The sequence below is a fragment of the Lolium rigidum genome, chromosome 1 (genome assembly GCF_022539505.1).
Source record: "Lolium rigidum isolate FL_2022 chromosome 1, APGP_CSIRO_Lrig_0.1, whole genome shotgun sequence".
Taxonomy (NCBI): Eukaryota; Viridiplantae; Streptophyta; class Magnoliopsida; order Poales; family Poaceae; genus Lolium; species Lolium rigidum.
In genome coordinates, this window is record NC_061508.1 from 285,860,382 (window position 1) to 285,880,454 (window position 20,073).

At 45.2% G+C, this 20,073-nt stretch overlaps 2 protein-coding genes across 2 annotated transcripts; both read left to right on the forward strand.

The window, feature by feature from the left end:
• Nucleotides 1-5,285: 5,285 nt before the first annotated feature.
• LOC124683852 (bZIP transcription factor 50-like) lies at nucleotides 5,286-7,373 on the forward strand. The gene is made up of 3 exons (XM_047218283.1): nucleotides 5,286-5,728; nucleotides 6,244-6,464; nucleotides 6,882-7,373. Exons 1-3 carry the CDS (start codon nucleotides 5,322-5,324, stop codon nucleotides 7,127-7,129), a joined length of 876 nt encoding a protein of 291 aa, XP_047074239.1. The 5' UTR covers nucleotides 5,286-5,321; the 3' UTR covers nucleotides 7,130-7,373.
• Nucleotides 7,374-9,229: 1,856 nt separating this feature from the next.
• On the forward strand, nucleotides 9,230-10,462 carry LOC124683853 (1-aminocyclopropane-1-carboxylate oxidase homolog 1-like). Its single transcript, XM_047218284.1, has one exon. The coding sequence runs from the start codon at nucleotides 9,248-9,250 to the stop codon at nucleotides 10,307-10,309; it is 1,062 nt and encodes a 353-aa protein (XP_047074240.1). The 5' UTR covers nucleotides 9,230-9,247; the 3' UTR covers nucleotides 10,310-10,462.
• Nucleotides 10,463-20,073: the final 9,611 nt, after the last annotated feature.

Here is a 20,073-nt window from a genome sequence, read left to right on the forward strand (position 1 = left end):
AGTGTTGGATTCAGATTATTTACTACTAGCCACTAACGGCATTGGCAGTCAGTCGTCGACTTTTCAATCCCTCCATTTCCTTGAGAGTGGGCGCTAAAATAGCTCGTATAATGGAGTGCGTCTTGAGCTAACTCTAGATGGAGAGTTAGCACTAGATGCGACAGCACACAAAGCCAATTAGGCCGTCTCTTCATAATTCTGTAGTTTCTAGAGTTTGACCATTCTCTCTCTCCTGAACCCTCCAACACAGCAGGAATCGTCATTACTGGCAGAACGAAGAGTCCATTGATATCACGCCTCTATAGATGCCCTAACTTGCTTTAGATTCACAACTGCTAAAATAATTAACGCGCTGCACAATTGACACAAGAAACCACAAACTCTGGTATTTGATTTGCATACAGAGAAACCTGGCTACTCAAGTTCCTGAAAACCACAGCCAGGAATGCAAATAAATAACTAAGCCCACACGCTCCAGCTAGTGAAACAAGCTAATCTAAGCTTGCTGGGCAGCTCAAAATGAATACAGTTACAGCTACCGAGAAATGTATACAAGGGAAATTCACCGCAAGGCATAACGCGCTGCAGTATCCATTAAGGTCACTGAAATAACTGTGAGATTGTTTCGCATTTTGGGATGTAATAAAGCGAAATCTCAACCTAAACTCTGCATAACCCGTCGGGAAATGAATCATAAGCGCGCTACTCCAGCTACAAGCAAATTCAAACAGTTCCTAAAGTAGTAGCTAGATTAAGCCGTTGCTGTCACATCTGCCGCTGAACCCTAGCCCGAATCCCACGGCTCAATCTCGCGCGGTCCTGGGCAGTAGAGAAAAAACCACAGAAAAATAAACGCTGAATCGAGCCCGAATCGGCCGTATCGCGGCCCCGAGCCAGCAGAGCTCCCGATCTAGCCCCCGACACGGGGTCCGGGCCGTTCCCGCGAATCAGCGCACCAAATCGAGAGCATGGGGGGAGCGGGCGGGGGTGGTGGTTACCTCGGCGGGGAACTGGGCGCAGAGGCGCTCGCAGAGGAAGACGGCGTTGCGGTTCATGAAGAGGCGGAGGCTGGCGTGGACGCGGTCCACCATTAGGGTTTCCATCGCCGCGGCGAGGCCCGCGCCGCCGCCGCCGCGCGACGCGGGTGTGGAGGAGGGGGAGGGGGGAGAGCGAGAAGCGGGGGCGTGCCCTGGTTTGAATCGCGGGCGCCGGGTGGATTCGGATTCTGGGTGCGAGCGATTTGATTTGGACGGGCTGGGGGTTTGTTTCCAACGGATCGGGGTGTTTGGGGGAAGCAGCGCGGCCAGCGTGGGGCGTCTGAGAGGCGAAAGCGAGCGTGGAGCCCCCGGTGTGGTTTGAATTGTCTGGCTGCTGTGATGCTCTGATGGATGTGATGTGATGCTCTGCCCAGAGGTGTAGGGGGTACGGGCGTAGGGAGGATTTTGGGGGATTTTTGTGCGGCGGGTCTGTGATGTGTGGGGGCCTTGTCTTCGTTATTTGAACTGTGCTGCTGTGGCGTGTGACGTGTGGCCGGCTGTGGAGAATGTGAACGTTGGATCAATCATCAATGCCATGTCCAAATTGCCTTTGGCTGAGAACTGATCCTGGTTGGATAGTGCGGTACCGCAGCCTACTACATGAATTAGATCCTAGATTTAATATTTTGGTGTTTCATAATAGCGAAATATTTTTTCCTTATAGAGACGGCATTTCTATCGATAGCGAGGCGTATGCGCTGACTTCATCAATCTCGAAACCTATCAGACACTGGCGGAGCTTAGTGGGGGCAAAACTGGGCCATGGCCCGCCCAGCCCAGGAGCAAAAAAGTCATTTATACCTATGTTGCATGTGTAATGCCCACCACTAACCAGCCCAGTTCACGTGAGATACGGCTGATTCAGTTCGTTGCTTGGATGTTCCTGCTTGTCAGCGGCGCGTCCCTAATTCCCATCCATGGCGCCACTGGAAGGAGGCTAGCCAGCTACGGTTGTGACTCCGTGAACCAGCGACCGAGCGGCGACGGAGGTAGCAGATTAACTGCTTGTTCCGGCGACCGTCCAATCCAGCAGCAACGGCAAGCCAGCAAGTGCGCCCAGGCTGCCAGGCCCCAACCCTAACCTGCTAAGCCCCAGTCAGCAGGCGCAGGCCGACAGCTGAGCTAGCAGCGACGATCCGGCAACCCAGTACACCATAAGGTCTCCTCCATCTTCTCTGATTTTCTTGCTGCATTCGCATAGGCCACGGCTGCTCCAATTTCTGCCCGGCAAGGTGCAAAGCACAACCGTTTCCGTACCAATTGTCCTATAAGCTATAGCAACTGAAGTTATTGTTTAACAATTTGGTATTTGGTATTGTTTAATAATTTGGTAACTGGTAACGTGAATAATTCATTCCATTGTTACTTACAAATTGCAGTTTAGGTACCTACCATGAGCAAATCAGTCTCAGAAGTAGAGTAGTAGTTTAGGTACCTACCATGAGAAAATCTAGTCGGAGAGCTGATCTGGAGTATGTAACTCCATACCTTAAGGTCAACATGAATCTTAGTACTATGTTATTATGCTTTATTTGTATTGGAGCAATTCATGCATGATGATCTGTTAAACCAAATGTAGAATTAAGTATTGGCAAATGTTTAGTTTTGGAGGAATTCTTTGGGTCAGCTTTGGTTTGGCCCGCCCAAGTTTTTGTTTCAAGCTCCGCCACTGCTATCAGATCAGTTTTTCGAATTCAGTCTCACATATGTAGGATATGTGTACATGTGTTCATAAAGATGAGTGCGTACGTACTCGTAAGCGTTACTTTTGGCTTGTCATGACGACCTAGGGCCTATTTGTATTGCACAAAGATAAAAATAAGAAAACCAAAAATATCAAAATGCAATAGGAATTGAGAGAAATGCTTGCTAACTAAAAAAAGAAATAGTAATTTTGGATGGAAGATAGGAAAAATATACCCTATTTAACTAAAACAAAAAAAAGTATTCATGTAATCCAAAAAAAAAAACATACAATGCTTACTCTATTTAATGGAGGGCCCAAAGAAAACATAGTGCCCTAAAGCCTTTAGGTCAGTTTTCTACTCCCTTTGTCCCATATTAAGATGTTAATTTTAATGTTCGGATAATACTACTACTACTACTACTACTACTAATAATAATAATAATAATAATAATAATAATAATAATAATAACCCTAAATTCACGTTCGTGGGGACTTGAATCTGACTGCTTGGGTTATTCATCCACTTCCCTAACCAAGTGAACTAGGTCCACTTCTTATATTAAGATGGTATTGCAATAAATATACTCTTATGTTTGTTGTATAACATTTTATAATATAGGACTGATGGTGTAATGATTTAGTTGGATCTTCTTTGCTCTTAACCATACTTATAATCATCAAGCATGTGTTTGATTACTTGCATCATTTTAGCTACGAGGATTGTGAGTCATCTTTGTGACAACACAAGTGTTAGGGATATACCAAATGGGTATTACTAGTGACGTGGTATCATATTGGCAAGTATGGGTGGCTGACACATGGCAACCCAGTTGCTGATGTACAAGAAGGATGCCCAATCGCGATGAAGGAAGGCTGTGTGCCACCACCTTACGCAAGCCCGACACCTTGGAGGACAGACTACCATAATTATGTATTAGTCTATGACTCTGTTACCGATTCGGGTTGGACTCTCGTTGTAACCATAGGACCGTGCAGCTATATAAGCAGGCCTACGAGAGCCCTTAGGGCAAGATCTACAATCACAATATTGTAATCATGCACTAGTTGTCATTATAGTGAACTTAAGTCAGGAAGTAAGAACTCACCACCATCGTGAGATCTGAATCTGGGTAACTTGTGTCTCCCGTCCTGGTGACTCCCCGCCTCGCGCACCCCTCTCTCTCTCTCTCATTGGCTTTAGGTACCCCTCATGGCGTACTCGGCGACACAACCATGACATTGAGTCCTAACTAGACCACAGTGGACCCAAGTTGCAACTATACATGAAATATTGTTGGTTGCCTGCATTTGAAAACCAAGACTTACTTTTGGTTTTCTTGCATAAGATTGAGCATGGTTACTCAAAAATAAAATTAGATGAGACCTTTGTTGCATGGTTATTCAAGTGTGCCATTTTATTAAAACAAGTATTGCATGCCTTTTAAAGGAAAGGGGCGTACGAGACATCAACTTCCGTTTAATTTTTCAAATACGAAAAACCCAAATTTGCGACCGAGTGAACTTGAACACATGTGTCTAGGTTATACATCCACTCCCCTTGTCATTGTATTATCGACGAGTACACCGTGAGGGATACCTCATATATAGCGGGGAGAAGGAGAGACGGCGTAAGACTTGGAGAGTCCAGGACGACGAGACACGAGTTACCGGGGTTCATATCTCACGACGACAACGATATCATACTTCATGCTACAATTCACTATAAGGGCAACAAGTGCATGATTACAATGCGGGGTTGCATTATGCCCTAAGGGCTCCCATAGGTCGACCGTCGGCCGTCGACTTATAAAGGCACTCAGACCTAGGGTCACAACGGAGAGTCCAAGCTGTGAATTCAACACAAAATCCTAGACTAGCATGACAGATCGTAACTTGTACACCATGTTTCCACCTAGCCTAAGGCGGTAAGGGTCGTCTCACCTTGTGTAGTACTAGCCGGTCTCCACCTTGGTCCATCAGCAATTGGGCCACCTGATCATGCCATAGGTCCGCCACCTATGTGGACCGCCCGGGCTTGCCGGTTAGCACCATCGTGGATATACCTATTTTGCATATCCCTAACAATAGCCACCGGAGTTCTTCAAGACCCTTCATGTCCTGTTATTTTCCAAAATTATAATTATGTCTTGGCTCGTCAGCAAGGTCCAAAGGATCTCGAAGGACTCCAATAGTCGTCATCATAATTTTTATCCGCCATGACTCAAGGCGGAATCATGAATTTGTCATTCAGATGTGCTTCCAACGGTCATGTGCTTCCAGGTTATTGTTCTTTTTTCCCTTGAGACCGGAGGGGGAGGTTGCTCTTTAGCTCATCTCGGAGCCCATCCAACGATACGATACCGGCCCATATGCCCAGAGCGAACCACAAACCAGCGTGGCGCATTGGGTCGCTCCCATTGGCCAGGCCACGGCACCACGCCGCGCGGGTCCCACCCGGCCCTTTGAACCCGCACCTCCCACGAACTTTCCTCCCCTTCCTCCCGAAGCAAGCAACCGAGCTAGCCGCGTCCGTATAAAACCGCCGATCAAGGTATACCGTGCCAAAAAGATCTCACCATCACATCTCCCCTCCGCCCATGGACGCCGACCTCGACCTGGACGCGCTCCTCGCCTCCTTCGCCGGCGAGTCCGCCGCCGTCTCCGACCTCCTCGCCCCGTCCCCGCCTCCGCCCGATGCGGAGGCGGGGTCGCCGGAGTCGGTCACCTCCCGGGCGAGCCCCGCCGGCGGGGAGGCGCTGTCGGAGATCGAGAGGTTTCTGATGGGCGAGGAGGCGGCGGCGGCGGAAGGGGTGGAGGGCGTCAGCGTCGACGAGTTCTTCGACGCGCTGTTCGACGGAGGGGAGGGCGTCGAGGCTGGGGGCAGCACGGATGGGGACTCCGGGAGGGTGGAGGATGTGGAGGTGGTGACACCGGAGGCGGAGGCGGTGGAGACGCCGGAGACGGAGGTGGATGGCGATGATCCTATCAGCAAGAAGAAGAGGAGGTATGCTGATTTTGAATTGGTCGTAGTAGCGTATCATCTGAAATTGGGGATTTCCTGTGATATTGCTTGTCTGTACAGCTTACGAATTTGCATCGAATTGTCATCTAAGGCTGGTGCTTAGGTTCCAATTGAGTTATTTATCTATAGATTCTGTTACCTAAGTAACCTAGATTATGCCGTGCTCTTCCGCTTCCAGACATGTATCCGTCAGCCGAGTGTACATTTTCGTAACAGTGAAATCACAAAATTATCATAACTGCATCACTTTCACTTGTCAGTTGCGATGTGGGGTTTGAGCCCTGGGCTAATAGGGCCTCAGTTGTACACCTCGTGCTTAATCTGTAACCTTTTCTTGTTGAAAGAAGCATCCATGTTTTAGAGTTAGATTTTTTTTCACAATATAGCAACTATCCAGCACTCTCTTTGTTAACAACCGGAGATGTTTGTGTCTTCAGTATCAAGTGTAATTGCGCAGTGTAGCCTAATAAAAGTTGCCTGTGTGCTGAATTTGTCAGGCAAATGAGGAACAGGGATTCTGCCATGAAGTCGAGGGAGAGGAAGAAGTCATATGTGAAGGATTTGGAGACGAAGAACAAGTACCTTGACGCTGAGTGCCACCGCCTCAGCTACGCGCTTCAGTGCTGCGTAGCCGAGAACATGGCGCTGCGACAGAGCATGTTAAAGGATAGGCCCGTTGGTGCTCCCACAGCCACGCAGGAGTCTGCCGTACTCACCGGTAAGATGCATCGACATATGTACTTCACCATAAGCTGAATGAGCAAATTATCTCGTGCTAATATGTTATGATTGCTCAACCATGCTGATGAACAACTAGCATCTTACATTGCCTTGTGCTCATGCCACTTGAAATCATGGATAGTATGACTTGTTCAAGCTAATTAGGTTATGGAACCCTCATCCACTCTGAAAATCTTGTTACTGTTGGTGATATCTGACCATTTATTTACTCTGTTCTGTACAAGGATGTATTCCTTTTATTAATCACACCTGCTTAGCTTGCATTTTCTTACTCTGGGCTGGACTGCTCACCATTTACTGATAGAAGTTTGAACTGCATCTAGTATTACTACAATCTTGCTTGATGGTCTAAATCATTACCCCTGTGCTAAATGTAGTTGTTTCCTGTTTGCAGAAACCCTGCCGTTGGTTTCCCTGCTTTGGCTAGTGAGCATCGTGTGCCTATTCCTAATGCCCGGTCTACCCAACCGAAGTCTGGTGGCTCCAAGGAGCACCGAAAGAGAACTCGTGATGGTAGCCGGAAAGCTAAGCAGTGATAAACCAGAGACTTTGGAGCTTCTGCTTCATGGAAGGCGGTGCAGGGGCACGAGGGCGAGGATCAAGCTAGATACCTCGCCATTGCATGCAGCAGCAGCTTGCTAGGCTAGTGAGACCTTGTTTGCAAGTTCCCGGAATGTAGTGTAATTAGCAATGCTTATGTGTGGTTCTCTTGCCGCCACCGTGGCTTTATCCAATATCCATGGACCATGTTTTTTGCTCTCTTTTTTCTCCTCCTGTTCAATGATCTTCTAATCAAAGGCTAGTTTTGAAATCTGGCCGTAAGTATTTCTTTGTCTCAGCATAAGTTTGGGCACATGGGTTCTCCCGGATTATGCAGTTATGTGAATCGTGATTTAATAAGGCCCAGATTGATGTACTATCCAAATGAAATGCTGGAAATTTCTACTGAATTTCTAGGGAAGTTCTCAGAGAGTACATGGGTGAACTCACAAGGTAGTAGTCACAAATTTACAAGTGCATCTCCACGCTATTGGACTCCAGAGACCAACATTGTTCTTGGTCCTTGATTGAGTGGCCTCATGTACTGGTATTTCATACCTAAAAGCTTGTCGTTGATGTCGATACAAAGTGTCCTTTTTTTAGCATAACAACCAACGTCTACAGAGATAAGTATGAGCCTCGTTCATGGCTGAACACAGCCTCACGAAACTTCTGCTTCTGAATGCTAATCTCCTTGAGAATCATCCCCCATCGGTGGTTCTCCAGTGATCAGTTTAAAAATTATAGAAATAAAAACACATATATATAGTATCAGCCATAATTCAAAGTACCGGCTACCAAAACGCTGCCAAGTCTAGCCACACATATTGTAACGCCTCATGAATAGAATGGAAATCAAATGGAAGATGGCTCATCCACCGTTGGTACTGACTCTTCCATGGACAATGATCCTTCCAACGTTGGAGTTGATGCTGGTGTTGGCGCCACCATTGGCAGTGGTGCCCTCCTTCGTTGCAAGATGGTATCCCGCTGGTCCATATACCACTCCTTCACCTCAAGGTCCATGTTCGGTGTGTCGTCCGTCAAGATCACGAATTTCTCTTTCCTTTTCTTCACCGCAACTCGTTCCTTCTCGAGCTCGATCTTCATATCTCGCTTCTCCATCATGACCGCCCACCTTTGCATCACTCTTGAGATATTTGGAGGTCTTGTTCGATGTGACCTCAACGAGGAAATTGTTAACCACCGATTGCACCCTCACGATGCTACCGCCACAACAACGACTGTCGTTGCCTTCTTGTTCCTGGTGGGGCGTCCCGCCACCGCCTTGGAGGGCCCATCTTTTCCATTGTTCTTGAGCATCCTCCGAACGACCCTGCATTTCTTGCAATCCTAGCATTTTTTTTTTGAAGAAATACATTAAGTTGGCACGCTGAAACATGTTTGGCGCGGCCTTCGACTTCAGCTTCGCTGCCTGTTGTGGCATGACGACAAACAATGTGTGTCGGCGATGGGGACATGGGATGGGTGCAAACAAGAGCGGCATGCGAGATAAAGGAAAGGCGGGAGAAAAAATGGGAGGAAAGAAGAAAAGGGGAAGTGAAATAGTTTCCGACTGTGCCACTAACATGGCTAGCCTAGCCAGTGTTGCTGTAACAATCTAGATTTTAAGATAAATCCGGGGTAGATTTAAGAAAGGGTTATCTATTTCGTCGCACACTGACACAACTAACCATAGTACATCACCTCTAGCCCCCTTAGGATACTCTGATACACCTATTGCAGGACTGATGATCGATGAGTTATTTCGTTTGGCTGTTTCAGAAGTATATAATCCAGAAAAAGACGACGTGTATACACACAGCTAGCTAGTGCCTAGTGGTCCGTGGTTTGGAATCATGTCGGTTGGCAAACACTCTGCACTACTCTCTCCGTCCACAAATAAGTGCACATCTAGCTTTCTAAGAAATCCACAAATAAGTGTACATCTAAACTTCTTGATATATTTTTTACATTTAGACCCCTAGTACATGCCTTGATTTTAGCCTCCATTAATCATTTTTGGTTTCTCAATGTTGTTTTATTGGTTACTAGTATGCACAACATTTATTAGCGCCTACATGAAAGCATCTTTTTGATTAATGAGCAGATTAATTGAAGGAATGAGAATTTTTTTTTACAAAATGCTTAAGGTCTCTTGGAAACCGCGCGTCCACTTATTTATGGACGGACCGATCGATAGTTGAGCTCCAACAGTACATGGCCTCTGACCATGAGCGCCTCCGCGCTCTCAAGGCCTTCGACGACACCAAGGCCGGCGTCAAAGGCCTGGTCGACGCCGGCGTCACCGCCGTCCCCTCCATCTTCCACCACCCACCCGAGCCCCTCCCAGTCGACGCCGAGCCTCATCATTTCGCCATCCCGGTCATCGACCTCGCTGGCGCCGAGCGGGCCGAGCTGGTCGCCCAGCTGAAGGCAGCAGCGGAGACGGTGGGCTTCTTCCAGGTTGTGAACCACGGCGTGCCGGAGGACCTGCTCGCCGAGATGCTCGCGGCGGTGCGGAGCTTCATCGAGGAGCCGGCGGAGGCCAAGGCGCCGTACTACACCAGGGACTTCGGGCGGCGCGTGCGGTACCAGAGCAACTTCGACCTGTTCCAGTCGCCCGCGGCTAACTGGCGCGACAGCCTGTACATGGAGATGGCGCCGGATCCGCCGGCGCCCGAGGAGATCCCGCCGGCGTGCAGGGGCGTCGCGCCGGAGTACGTGAGGCTGGTGCGGGAGCTGTACAGCGAGCTGCTCGGGCTGCTGTCGGAAGCGCTGGGCCTCCGGCGAGGGTACCTGGAGCAGGACGCCGCATGCCTGGACGGGCTCAACTTCGCAGGCCACTACTACCCGGCGTGCCCGGAGCCGCACCTCACGCTGGGCACCACCAGGCACTCCGACCCCAGCTTCCTCACCGTGCTCCTTCAAGACGCCGTCGGCGGCCTCCAGGTCCTCGTCGACGGGAAGAAGTGGGTGGAGGTGCCGCCGGTGTCGGGGGCGCTGGTGGTGAACGTCGGTGACTTCCTGCAGCTCGTGTCAAACGACAGGTTCAAGAGCGTGGAGCACCGCGTGGTGGCGAGCAGCGTGGGGCCGAGAATCTCGGTGGCATGCTTCTTCCGGACAAGCGGCGCGGCCGCGTCCACGAGAGTTCTGCGGCCGATCGTCACCGGCGGTGATGGCGAGGCGCGGTACAGGAGCGCCACGGTGGAGGAGCTGCTGCGGCACTACAGGGCCAAAGGCCTCGACGGCACCTCTGCGCTCCAGCACTTCAAGCTCTGAAAGTCTGAATCTAATCGAATCCGCCTGCAAAGAATGAAAAGAAAATGTAATCGAATTCACTATTCTGCTTCTGATTTTTTTTTTAGGAGATGTCGCATCTCCAATATTAACCGTTGGTCATGCTTCTTCTCTTCCGGTATTCTACATGTTGAAATTACCAAAATGTTTCAAGGAATAAGGTGTTCTCGTTTTACGTGATTTTTGTTTGACCAAGAATTACAGCAAATATATAAAGATTGTTTGTATGAAATTAGTATCATTAGAAAGTGGGTTTTAATTCGAATTCAACGGTGCTAATTACATATAATATAATCAAAATTCTATTGTTCAATTTTTATGGTCAAAGTTCGTCTTGGAATACGCGTGCGCCTTATTCCTTGAAATGGAGGTAATATAAATTATGGTCTGAATGACAAACTTTCATGTAGTACTTCCTCCTTCCAAATAAAGATACCTATAGTTTTTGATCAAAGTCACATTTCAAAGTTTGATTGTCAACATTTATAATCTTAAATTAATATCGTTAGAATCGTCATCAAGTGTATTTTAATATTATTTACATTTGGTATTATTGATGTTGATACATTTATCTATATAGTTGATCAAACTTTAAAATGTTTGACTTTGACCAAAATTTATTTCGAGAATGAGGGAGTATATTTCTTTAGGTAACATTTACCGCGGGTCAACCTTTTTCTCTTCTCTATCCTACATGTTGAAATTAGCAACAATGACATAAAACCCTTGTAGATGCCCAAACAAAAAAAAGTTCTCCTTCCGTTCATGAATACAAGCCAACTACGTTTTTTTGTGTCAAACTTAAAATATGAGATATATGCCACAAAAATTATACCATTATTTTCGTATTTAAAAATTGTTTTTAATAATATAATTTTGTTATATCTTGTATTTTGTTGACCGAATTAGCAGTCAACTTTTTTTCTCGAAATGCGTAATAGTTATGTAAACCGGTATGGAGGGAGTAGTTAAAGTTCGCCTCAAAGAACAAAGTAGCCTTGTATTGCCGGATGGAGAGTATAAATCATGTGCTGAATGAAAGATAACTGTTCTGTCTGCCGCCACGTAAATAGTCATCTTCATCACCTCTGGTCATGCTTGGTGGTCCATGGGGATCACAAATTAAGACCATGTTTGTTTGAAACAGAATAATTTGAAGAAATTACAAACTTCGGCCTAGTGGAATTGCCGCAGGGTAGGGGGGGGGGGGGAAGCGGCTAATCTACTGGTTCGGAGATGAAGGAAGGACGGCTTTGCCAGTTGCTAGTGGGAAACCACTTGTAGTGGCTTCTCTAGCGGCTGACAATTAACTGCACCGGTGACAATGTGTTTTAAGACCACACCATGATTTTTTATGAGACATGAGATTAATATCTAAAGAAATATTGCATCACCCTATTTTGTTCTTTTTTCTTTTCAAATTAAGTTAGCATTAGGTCCCGATTTAATTCATAATGAAATTAAAGGTTCACTCGCATGACTATATTTGCTGAGAGGTACATTTTATACTTCTGTGATCTTCCCCTCTACGCTCACGCCGCTCGTCAGTTCCTCTTCCTCCACAGTGGAAGGCGATGGCGTCCCCCCCAAGCAACCTAGCGCCGCCGTTGTCCGCCACTGCCGGCATCGCACAACCTAGCGCCGCCGCCTTTCCTTCCCTGCAATCTCCTGCTTCCATCTCCGTTCCACATATCCTTGGAGATTCGCGGCCGCTAATTGAGTGCGCTGCGATTCTCCGTCTCGCCAGCGGCGGAATTATTAGCCGCATCCCTGGGATCGCGATCTGGAACTCTTCGATTTCCCGATTCTTTGATCTGAATCGCAATTTCATCTCTGAATCAGATGTCAACGTTTCAGTGTTTCCGATTGGAACCGCGCGGGAGATTGGCGGCATTCAAATTCTTTTCGGCCCGAGATTGGGTTGTGGGTTGGACCGATTTTTTTTGGGTCGAGCCCAACGCTCCTGCTCGCAGTCGGTCCGAAGTTGTGCGTGGGTTTCAATCTGATCTGGAAATGTTGTCTCCGCTGATTCAACAATGGTGGGATCTGCTGGGCTTCAGCCCATTACTGTTCATCGAGCCCCATCTTTAGCCTGTGCGGCGGAGAGGGTCTGTGTTAACCCTAGATCAGTTGGCACGGGAGCAGTTGTCTTCGTCCCATCGCCTCCATCTCCCAGATCTGATCCTACTCCACTACCTCCTCCCCGTCGTTGGTCCGGGACATCCACCGGCGACAGTAGATCCTTCGCTCAGATCGTTGCTCTTCCACCGATGGATCGGCGGTTTGGAGGGCCGCGCAGATCTCCTCCACGGAGAAACAATTACTTCGGCTATCGTCCAAGGGCCGGATCTGATGCCGACCGGAGAGACGAGCAGCGGCGGTGGGAAGACGAGCGTCGTCGTGATGAAGATTGGCGTCGCGAGGAGGAGAATCGACGTCGTGAAGATGATCGACGTCATGCTGATCAAGAACGTCTTCGCTTCGAAGAGCGCAGAAGAGCTGATGAGCGCAGACGCCTCGATGAAGAGCGACAGCGTGAGGCGACTCGCATCTCGGAGCTGGTAGCGCGTGAACGTGCTCTGGCCGAAAGAACTCGCAAGGAGGAAGAACTGCGCGGTCGTGATCGGTGGGCTCATCGTTCCGAGATGGTCCCCGGGGCTTCCTCCAACCCCAACTCCGGCCGATCTGCTGATGTAAGTCCTGTTGCTCCATCCTTACCATCGTCTAATACTGTAGCTGCAGAGGTTGTGGGGGGCGGTGCTCAATTTCAGTCTCAGCATAGATCTGCAGTAGTTGCTGATAGTTCTCAATCGCTTGTTCCTCTGCCGGAGCCGGTGGGGTCCTCTGTACCACCACCTGCTCCTGCCTCCTTGCCACCTGCGATTAGAAGAACTGAGACTCCTCATAGAAATCTCTCCTGTTCGAATTGTGGTGAGGATCATCATATTTCCGTCTGCCAAGAACGTGATCCGTGGGAATACAAGGCACCTTTCTTTGGCAGTGAAGAATTTGGTTCAGGGTTTTACTCTATTCCTGTCCCTGTTGAACAGCTTAACTATGCTCACATCACTGTGGAGAAAGGAGAGGTGAATTGTAGGAATATTGAGCATGAATTCAATGTTTGGGCAGAATCAATGAAAATTAATTGGCGCTTTTACGCCAAGGAAGTTTCAGCTACTGAGTTTAGGACAAGGTTCCCCTCTGCAAAAACTATTGAAGAACTTGCTGATGGCGTGTATTTCACACGTTCGTTGGGCAACCCCAAGAGGAAGGTATGATGCGCACAGCAGCAAGTTTTCCCTCAGAAAGAAACCAAGGTTTATCGAACCAGGAGGAGCCAAGAAGCACGTTGAAGGTTGATGGCGGCGGGATGTAGTGCGGCGCAACACCGGAGATTCCGGCGCCAACGTGGAACCTGCACAACACAACCAAGCTACTTTGCCCCAACGAAACGGTGAGGTTGTCAATCTCACCGGCTTGCTCTGTAACAAAGGATTAACCGTATTGTGTGGAAGATGATTGTTTGCGAGAGAAAACAGTAGAAACAAGTATTGCGATAGATTGTATTTCGAGTAAAGAGAATTGGACCGGGGTCCACGGTTCACTAGAGGTGTCTCTCCCATAAGACGAACAGCATGTTGGGTGAACAAATTACAGTTGGGCAATTGACAAATAAAGAGAGCATGACAATGCACATACATATCATGATGAGTATAGTGAGATTTAATTGGGCATTACGACAAAGTACATAGACCGCCATCCAACCGCATCTATGCCTAAAAAGTCCACCTCCAGGTTATCATCCGAACCCCCTCCGGTATTAAGTTGCAAACAACAGACAATTGCATTAAGTATGGTGCGTAATGTAATCAACAACTACATCCTTAGACATAGCATCAATGTTTTATCTCTAGTGGCAACGACGACAACACAACCTTAGAACTTTCTATCACTTGTCCCGGTGTCAATGCGGGCATGAACCCACTATCGAGCATAAGTACTCCCTCTTGGAGTTAAAAGCATCTACTTGGCCAGAGCATCTACTAATAACGGAGAGCATGCAAGATCATAAACAACACATAAGCATAACTTTGATAATCAACATAACAAGTATTCTCTATTCATCGGATCCCAACAAACGCAACATATAGAATTACATATAGATGATCTTGATCATGATAGGCAGCTCACAAGATCCGACAATGATAGCACAATGGGGAGAAGACAACCATCTAGCTACTGCTATGGACCCATAGTCCGGGGGTAGACTACTCACTCATCACTCCGGAGGCGACCATGGCGGTGTAGAGTCCTCCGGGAGATGAATCCCCTCTCCGCGGGGGTGCCGGAGGCGATCTCCAGGATCCCCCGAGATGGGATCGGCGGCGACGGCGTCTCGGTAATGTTTTCCGTATCGTGGCTCTCGGTGCGGGGGTTTCGTCACGGAGGCTATTTGTAGGCGGAAGGGCAGGTCAAGAGGCGGCACGGGGGCCCAAACCACGGGCCGGCGCGGCCGGGGGTGGGGCCGCGCCGCCCTAGGGTTTGGCCACCCCGTGGCCCCTCTTCGTCTCTCCTTCGGACTTCCGGAAGCTTCGTGAGAAAATAGGCCTCCGGGCTTTTATTTCGTCCAATTCCGAGAATATTTCTTTACTAGGATTTCCGAAACCAAAAACAGCAGAAAACGAGCAAGCGGCACTTCGGCATCTTGTTAATAGGTTAGTTCCGGAAAATGCACGAATATGATATAAAGTGTGCATAAAACATGTAGATAACATCAATAATGTGGCATGGAACACAAGAAATTATCGATACGTTGGAGACGTATCGGCATCCCCAAGCTTAGTTACGCTCGTCCCGAGCAGGTAAAACGATAACAAAGATAATTTCTGGAGTGACATGCCATCATAAACTTGATCATACTATTTGTAAAGCATATGTAGAGAATGCAGCGATCAAAACAATGTGTATGTCATGAGTAAACAAGTGAATCATAAAGCAAAGACTTTTCATGAATAGCATTTCAAGACAAGCATCAATAAGTCTTGCATAAGAGTTAACTCATAAAGCAATAATTCAAAGTAAAGGTATTGAAGCAACACAAAAGAAGATTAAGTTTCAGCGGTTGCTTTCAACTTGTAACATGTATATCTCATGGATATTGTCAACATAGAGTAATATAATAAGTGCAATAAGCAAGTATGTAAGAATCAATGCACAGTTCACACAAGTGTTTGCTTCTTGAGGTGGAGAGAAATAGGTGAACTGACTCAACATAAAAGTAAAAAGAATGGTCCTCATAGAGGAAAAGCATCGATTGCTATATTTGTGCTAGAGCTTTGATTTTGAAAACATGAAACAATTTTGTCAACGGTAGTAATAAAGCATATGCATCATGTAAATTATATCTTATAAGTTGCAAGCCTCATGCATAGTGTACTAATAGTGCTCGCACCTTGTCCTAATTAGCTTGGACTACCTGGATTATCACCGCAATACATATGCTTTAACCAAGTATCACAAAGGGGTACCTCTATGCCGCTGTACAAAGGTCTAAGGAGAAAGCTCGCATTTGGATTTCTCGCTTTTGATTATTCTCAACTTAGACATCCATACGGGACAACATAGACAACAGATAATGGACTCCTCTTTTAATGCTTTAAGCATTCAACAACAATTAATTCTTTTCTCATTAGAGATTTGAGGATGTTTGTCCAAAACTGAAACTTCCACCATGGAACATGGCTTTAGTTAGCGGCCCAATGTTCTTCTCTCACAATATGCATGCTCAAACCATTCAACTCGGTGTAGATCGCCCTTACTTCGGACAAGACGAACATGCATAGCAACTCACATGAAATTCAACAATGAGTTGATGGCGTTCCCCGATAAACATGGTTATCGCACAACAAGCAACTTAATAAGAGATAAAGTGCATAATTACATATTCAATACCACAATAGTTTTTAAGCTATTTGTCCCATGAGCTATATATTGCAAAGGTGAATGATGGAATTTTAAAGGTAGCACTCAAGCAATTTACTTTGGAATGGCGGGAAAATACCATGTAGTATAGGTAGGTATGGTGGACACAAATGGCATAGTGGTTGGCTCAAGTATTTTGGATGCATGAGAAGTATTCCCTCTCGATACAAGGTTTAGGCTAGCAAGGTTGTTTGAGGCAAACACAAGGATGAACTAGTACAGCAAAACTCACATAAAAGACATATTGAAAGCATTATAATACTCTATACCGTCTTCCTTGTTGTTCAAACTCAAAACTAGAAATTATCTAGACCTTAGAGAAACCAAATATGCAAACCAAATTTTAGCATGCTCTATATATTTCTTCATTAATGGGTGCAAAGCATATGATGCAAGAGCTTAAACATGAGCACAACAATTGCCAAGTATCACATTACCCAAAACATTTATAGCAATTACTACATGTATCATTTTCCAATTCCAACCATATAACAATTTAACGAAGGAGAAACTTCGCCATGAATACTATGAGTAGAAACCAAGGACATATTTGTCCATAAGCTACAGCGGAGTGTGTATCTCTCCCATAAAGTGAATGCTAGGATCCATTTTATTCAAACAAAACAAAAACAAAAACAAAACGACGCTCCAAGAAAAAGCACATAAGATGTGGCCGAATAAAAATGTAGTTTCAAGGGAGGAACCTGATAATTTGTTGATGAAGAAGGGGATGCCTTGGGCATCCCCAAGCTTAGACGCTTGAGTCTTCTTGATATATGCAGGGGTGAACCACCGGGTGCATCCCCAAGCTTAGAGCTTTCACTCTCCTTGATCATGTTGCATCATACTCCTCTCTTGATCCTTGAAAACTTCCTCCACACCAAACTCGAAACAACTCATTAGAGGGTTAGTGCACAATATAAATTGACATATTCAGAGGTGACACACTCATTCTTAACACTTCTGGACATTGCATAATGCTACTGGACATTAGTGGATCAAAGAAATTCATCCAACATAGCGAAAGAGGCAATGCGAAATAAAAGGCAGAATCTGTCAAAACAGAACAGTTCGTATTGACGAATTTTAAAATGGCACCAGACTTGCTCAAATGAAAATGCTCAAATTGAATGAAAGTTGCGTACATATCTGAGGATCATGCACGTAAATTGGCATAATTTTCTGAGCTTCCTGCAGGGCAGTGGGCTCAGATTCGTGACAGCAAAGAAATCTGGAACTGCGCAGTAATCCAAATCTAGTACTTACTTTTCTATCAACGGCTTAACTTGGCACAACAAAACTCAAAACTAAGATAAGGAGAGGTTGCTACAGTAGTAAACAACTTCCAAGACACAAAATAAAAACAAAGTACTGTAGGTAAAAACATGGGTTGTCTCCCATAAGCGCTTTTCTTTAACGCCTTTCGGCTAGGCGCAGAAAGTGTGTATCAAGTAACATCGAGAGATGAAGCATCAACATCATAATTTGTTCTAATGATAGAATCATAAGGTACCTTCATTCTCTTTCTAGGGAAGTGTTCCATACCTTTCTTGAGAGGAAATTGATATTTTATATTACCTTCCCTCATATCAATAATAGCACCAACAGTTCGAAGAAAAGGTCTTCCCAATATAATTGGACAAGATGCATTGCATTCAATATCCAAGACAACAAAATCAACGGGAACAAGATTATTGTTAACGGTAATGCGAACATTATCAACTTTACCCAAAGGTTTCTTTGTAGAATGATCAGCAAGATTAACATCCAAATAACAATTTTTCAGCGGTGGCAAGTCAAGCATATTATAAATTTTCTTTGGCATAACAGAAATACTTGCACCAAGATCACATAAAGCATTACAATCAAAATCTTTAACCTTCATCTTAATGATGGGCTCCCAACCATCTTCTAGCTTTTTAGGAATAGAGGCTTCGCGCTCTAGTTTCTCTTCTCTAGCTTTTATGAGAGCATTTGTAATATGATGCGTGAAAGCCAAATTTATAGCACTAGCATTAGGACTTTTAGCAAGTTTTTGCAAGAACTTTATAACTTCAGAGATGTGGCAATCATCAAAATTCAAACCATTATAATCTAAAGCAATGGGATCATCATCCCCAATGTTGGAAAAAATTTCAGCAGCTTTATCGCGAGCAGTTTCGAGCAGTTTTAGCGAGTTTCAGGCAGTTTTTCGCGCTTTGCATTAGAAGTGGAAACATTGCTAACACCAATTCTTTTATTAGTATGAGTAGGAGGTGCAGCAACATGTGTAGCATTATCATTACTAGTGGTGGTAATAGTCCAAACTTTAGCTATATTTTTCTCTTTAGCTAGTTTTTCATTTTCTTCTCTATCCCACCTAGCACGCGAGTTCAGCCATTAATCTTATATTCTCATTAATTCTAACTTGGATGGCATTTGCTGTAGTAACAATTTTATTTTCAATGTCCCTATTGGGCATAACCTTCGATTTCAAAAGATCAACATCAGAGGCAAGACTATCAACTCTAGAAACAAGAATATCAATTTTATTGAGCTTTTCCTCAACAGATTTGTTAAAGGCAGTTTGTGTACTAATAAATTCTTTAAGCATGGCTTCAAGTCCAGGGGGTGAATTCCTATTATTGTTGTAAGAATTCCCATAAGAATTAGCATAACCGTTACCATTATTATAAGGATATGGCCTATAGTTATTACTAGAATTGTTCCGATAAGCATTGTTGTTGAAATTATTATTTTTAATGAAGTTTACATCAACATGTTCTTCTTGTGCAACCAATGAAGCTAACGGAACATTATTAGGATCAACATTAGATCTACCATTCACAAGCATAGACATAATAGCATCAACCTTATCATTCAAGGAAGAGGATTCTTCAACAGAATTTACCTTCTTACCTTGTGGGGCTCTTTCCGTGTGCCATTCGGAAGTAATTTATCATCATATCATCAAGAAGTTTTGTAGCCGCCCCCAATGTGATGGACATAAAGGTACCTCCAGCAGCTGAATCCAATAAATTCCGCGAAGAAAAATTTAGTCCTGCATAGAAGGTTTGGATGATCATCCAAGTAGTCGGTCCATGGGTTGGGCAATTTTTAACCAGAGATTTCATTCTTTCCCAAGCTTGAGCAACATGTTCAGTATCTAATTGTTTAAAATTCATTATGCTACTCCTCAAAGATATAATTTTAGCAGGGGGATAATATCTACCAATAAAAGCATCCTTGCATTTAGTCCATGAATCAATACTATTCTTAGGCGAGAGATAGCAACCAATCTTTAGCTCTTCCTCTTAATGAGAAAGGGAACAATTTTAGTTTAATAATATCACCATCTACATCTTTATATTTTTGCATTTCACATAGTTCAACAAAATTATTGAGATGGGCAGCGAGCATCATCGGAACTAACACCAGAAAATTGATGGTTCATGACAAGATTCGGTAAAGCGAGGTTTAATTTCAAAGAATTCTGCTGTAGTAGCGAGTGGAGCAATAGGTGTGCATAAGAAATCATTATTATTTGTGGTTGTGAAGTCACACAACTTAGTATTTTCAGCGTTGGCCATTTTAGCAATAGTAAATAAAGCAAACTAGATAAAGTAAATGCAAGTAAACTAATTTTTTTGTGTTTTTGATATAGCAAACAAGATAGCAAATAAAGTAAAACTAGCAACTAATTTTTTTGTATTTTGATTTAGTGCAGCAAACAAAGTAGTAAATAAAATAAAGCAAGACAAAAACAAAGTAAAGAGATTGAGAAG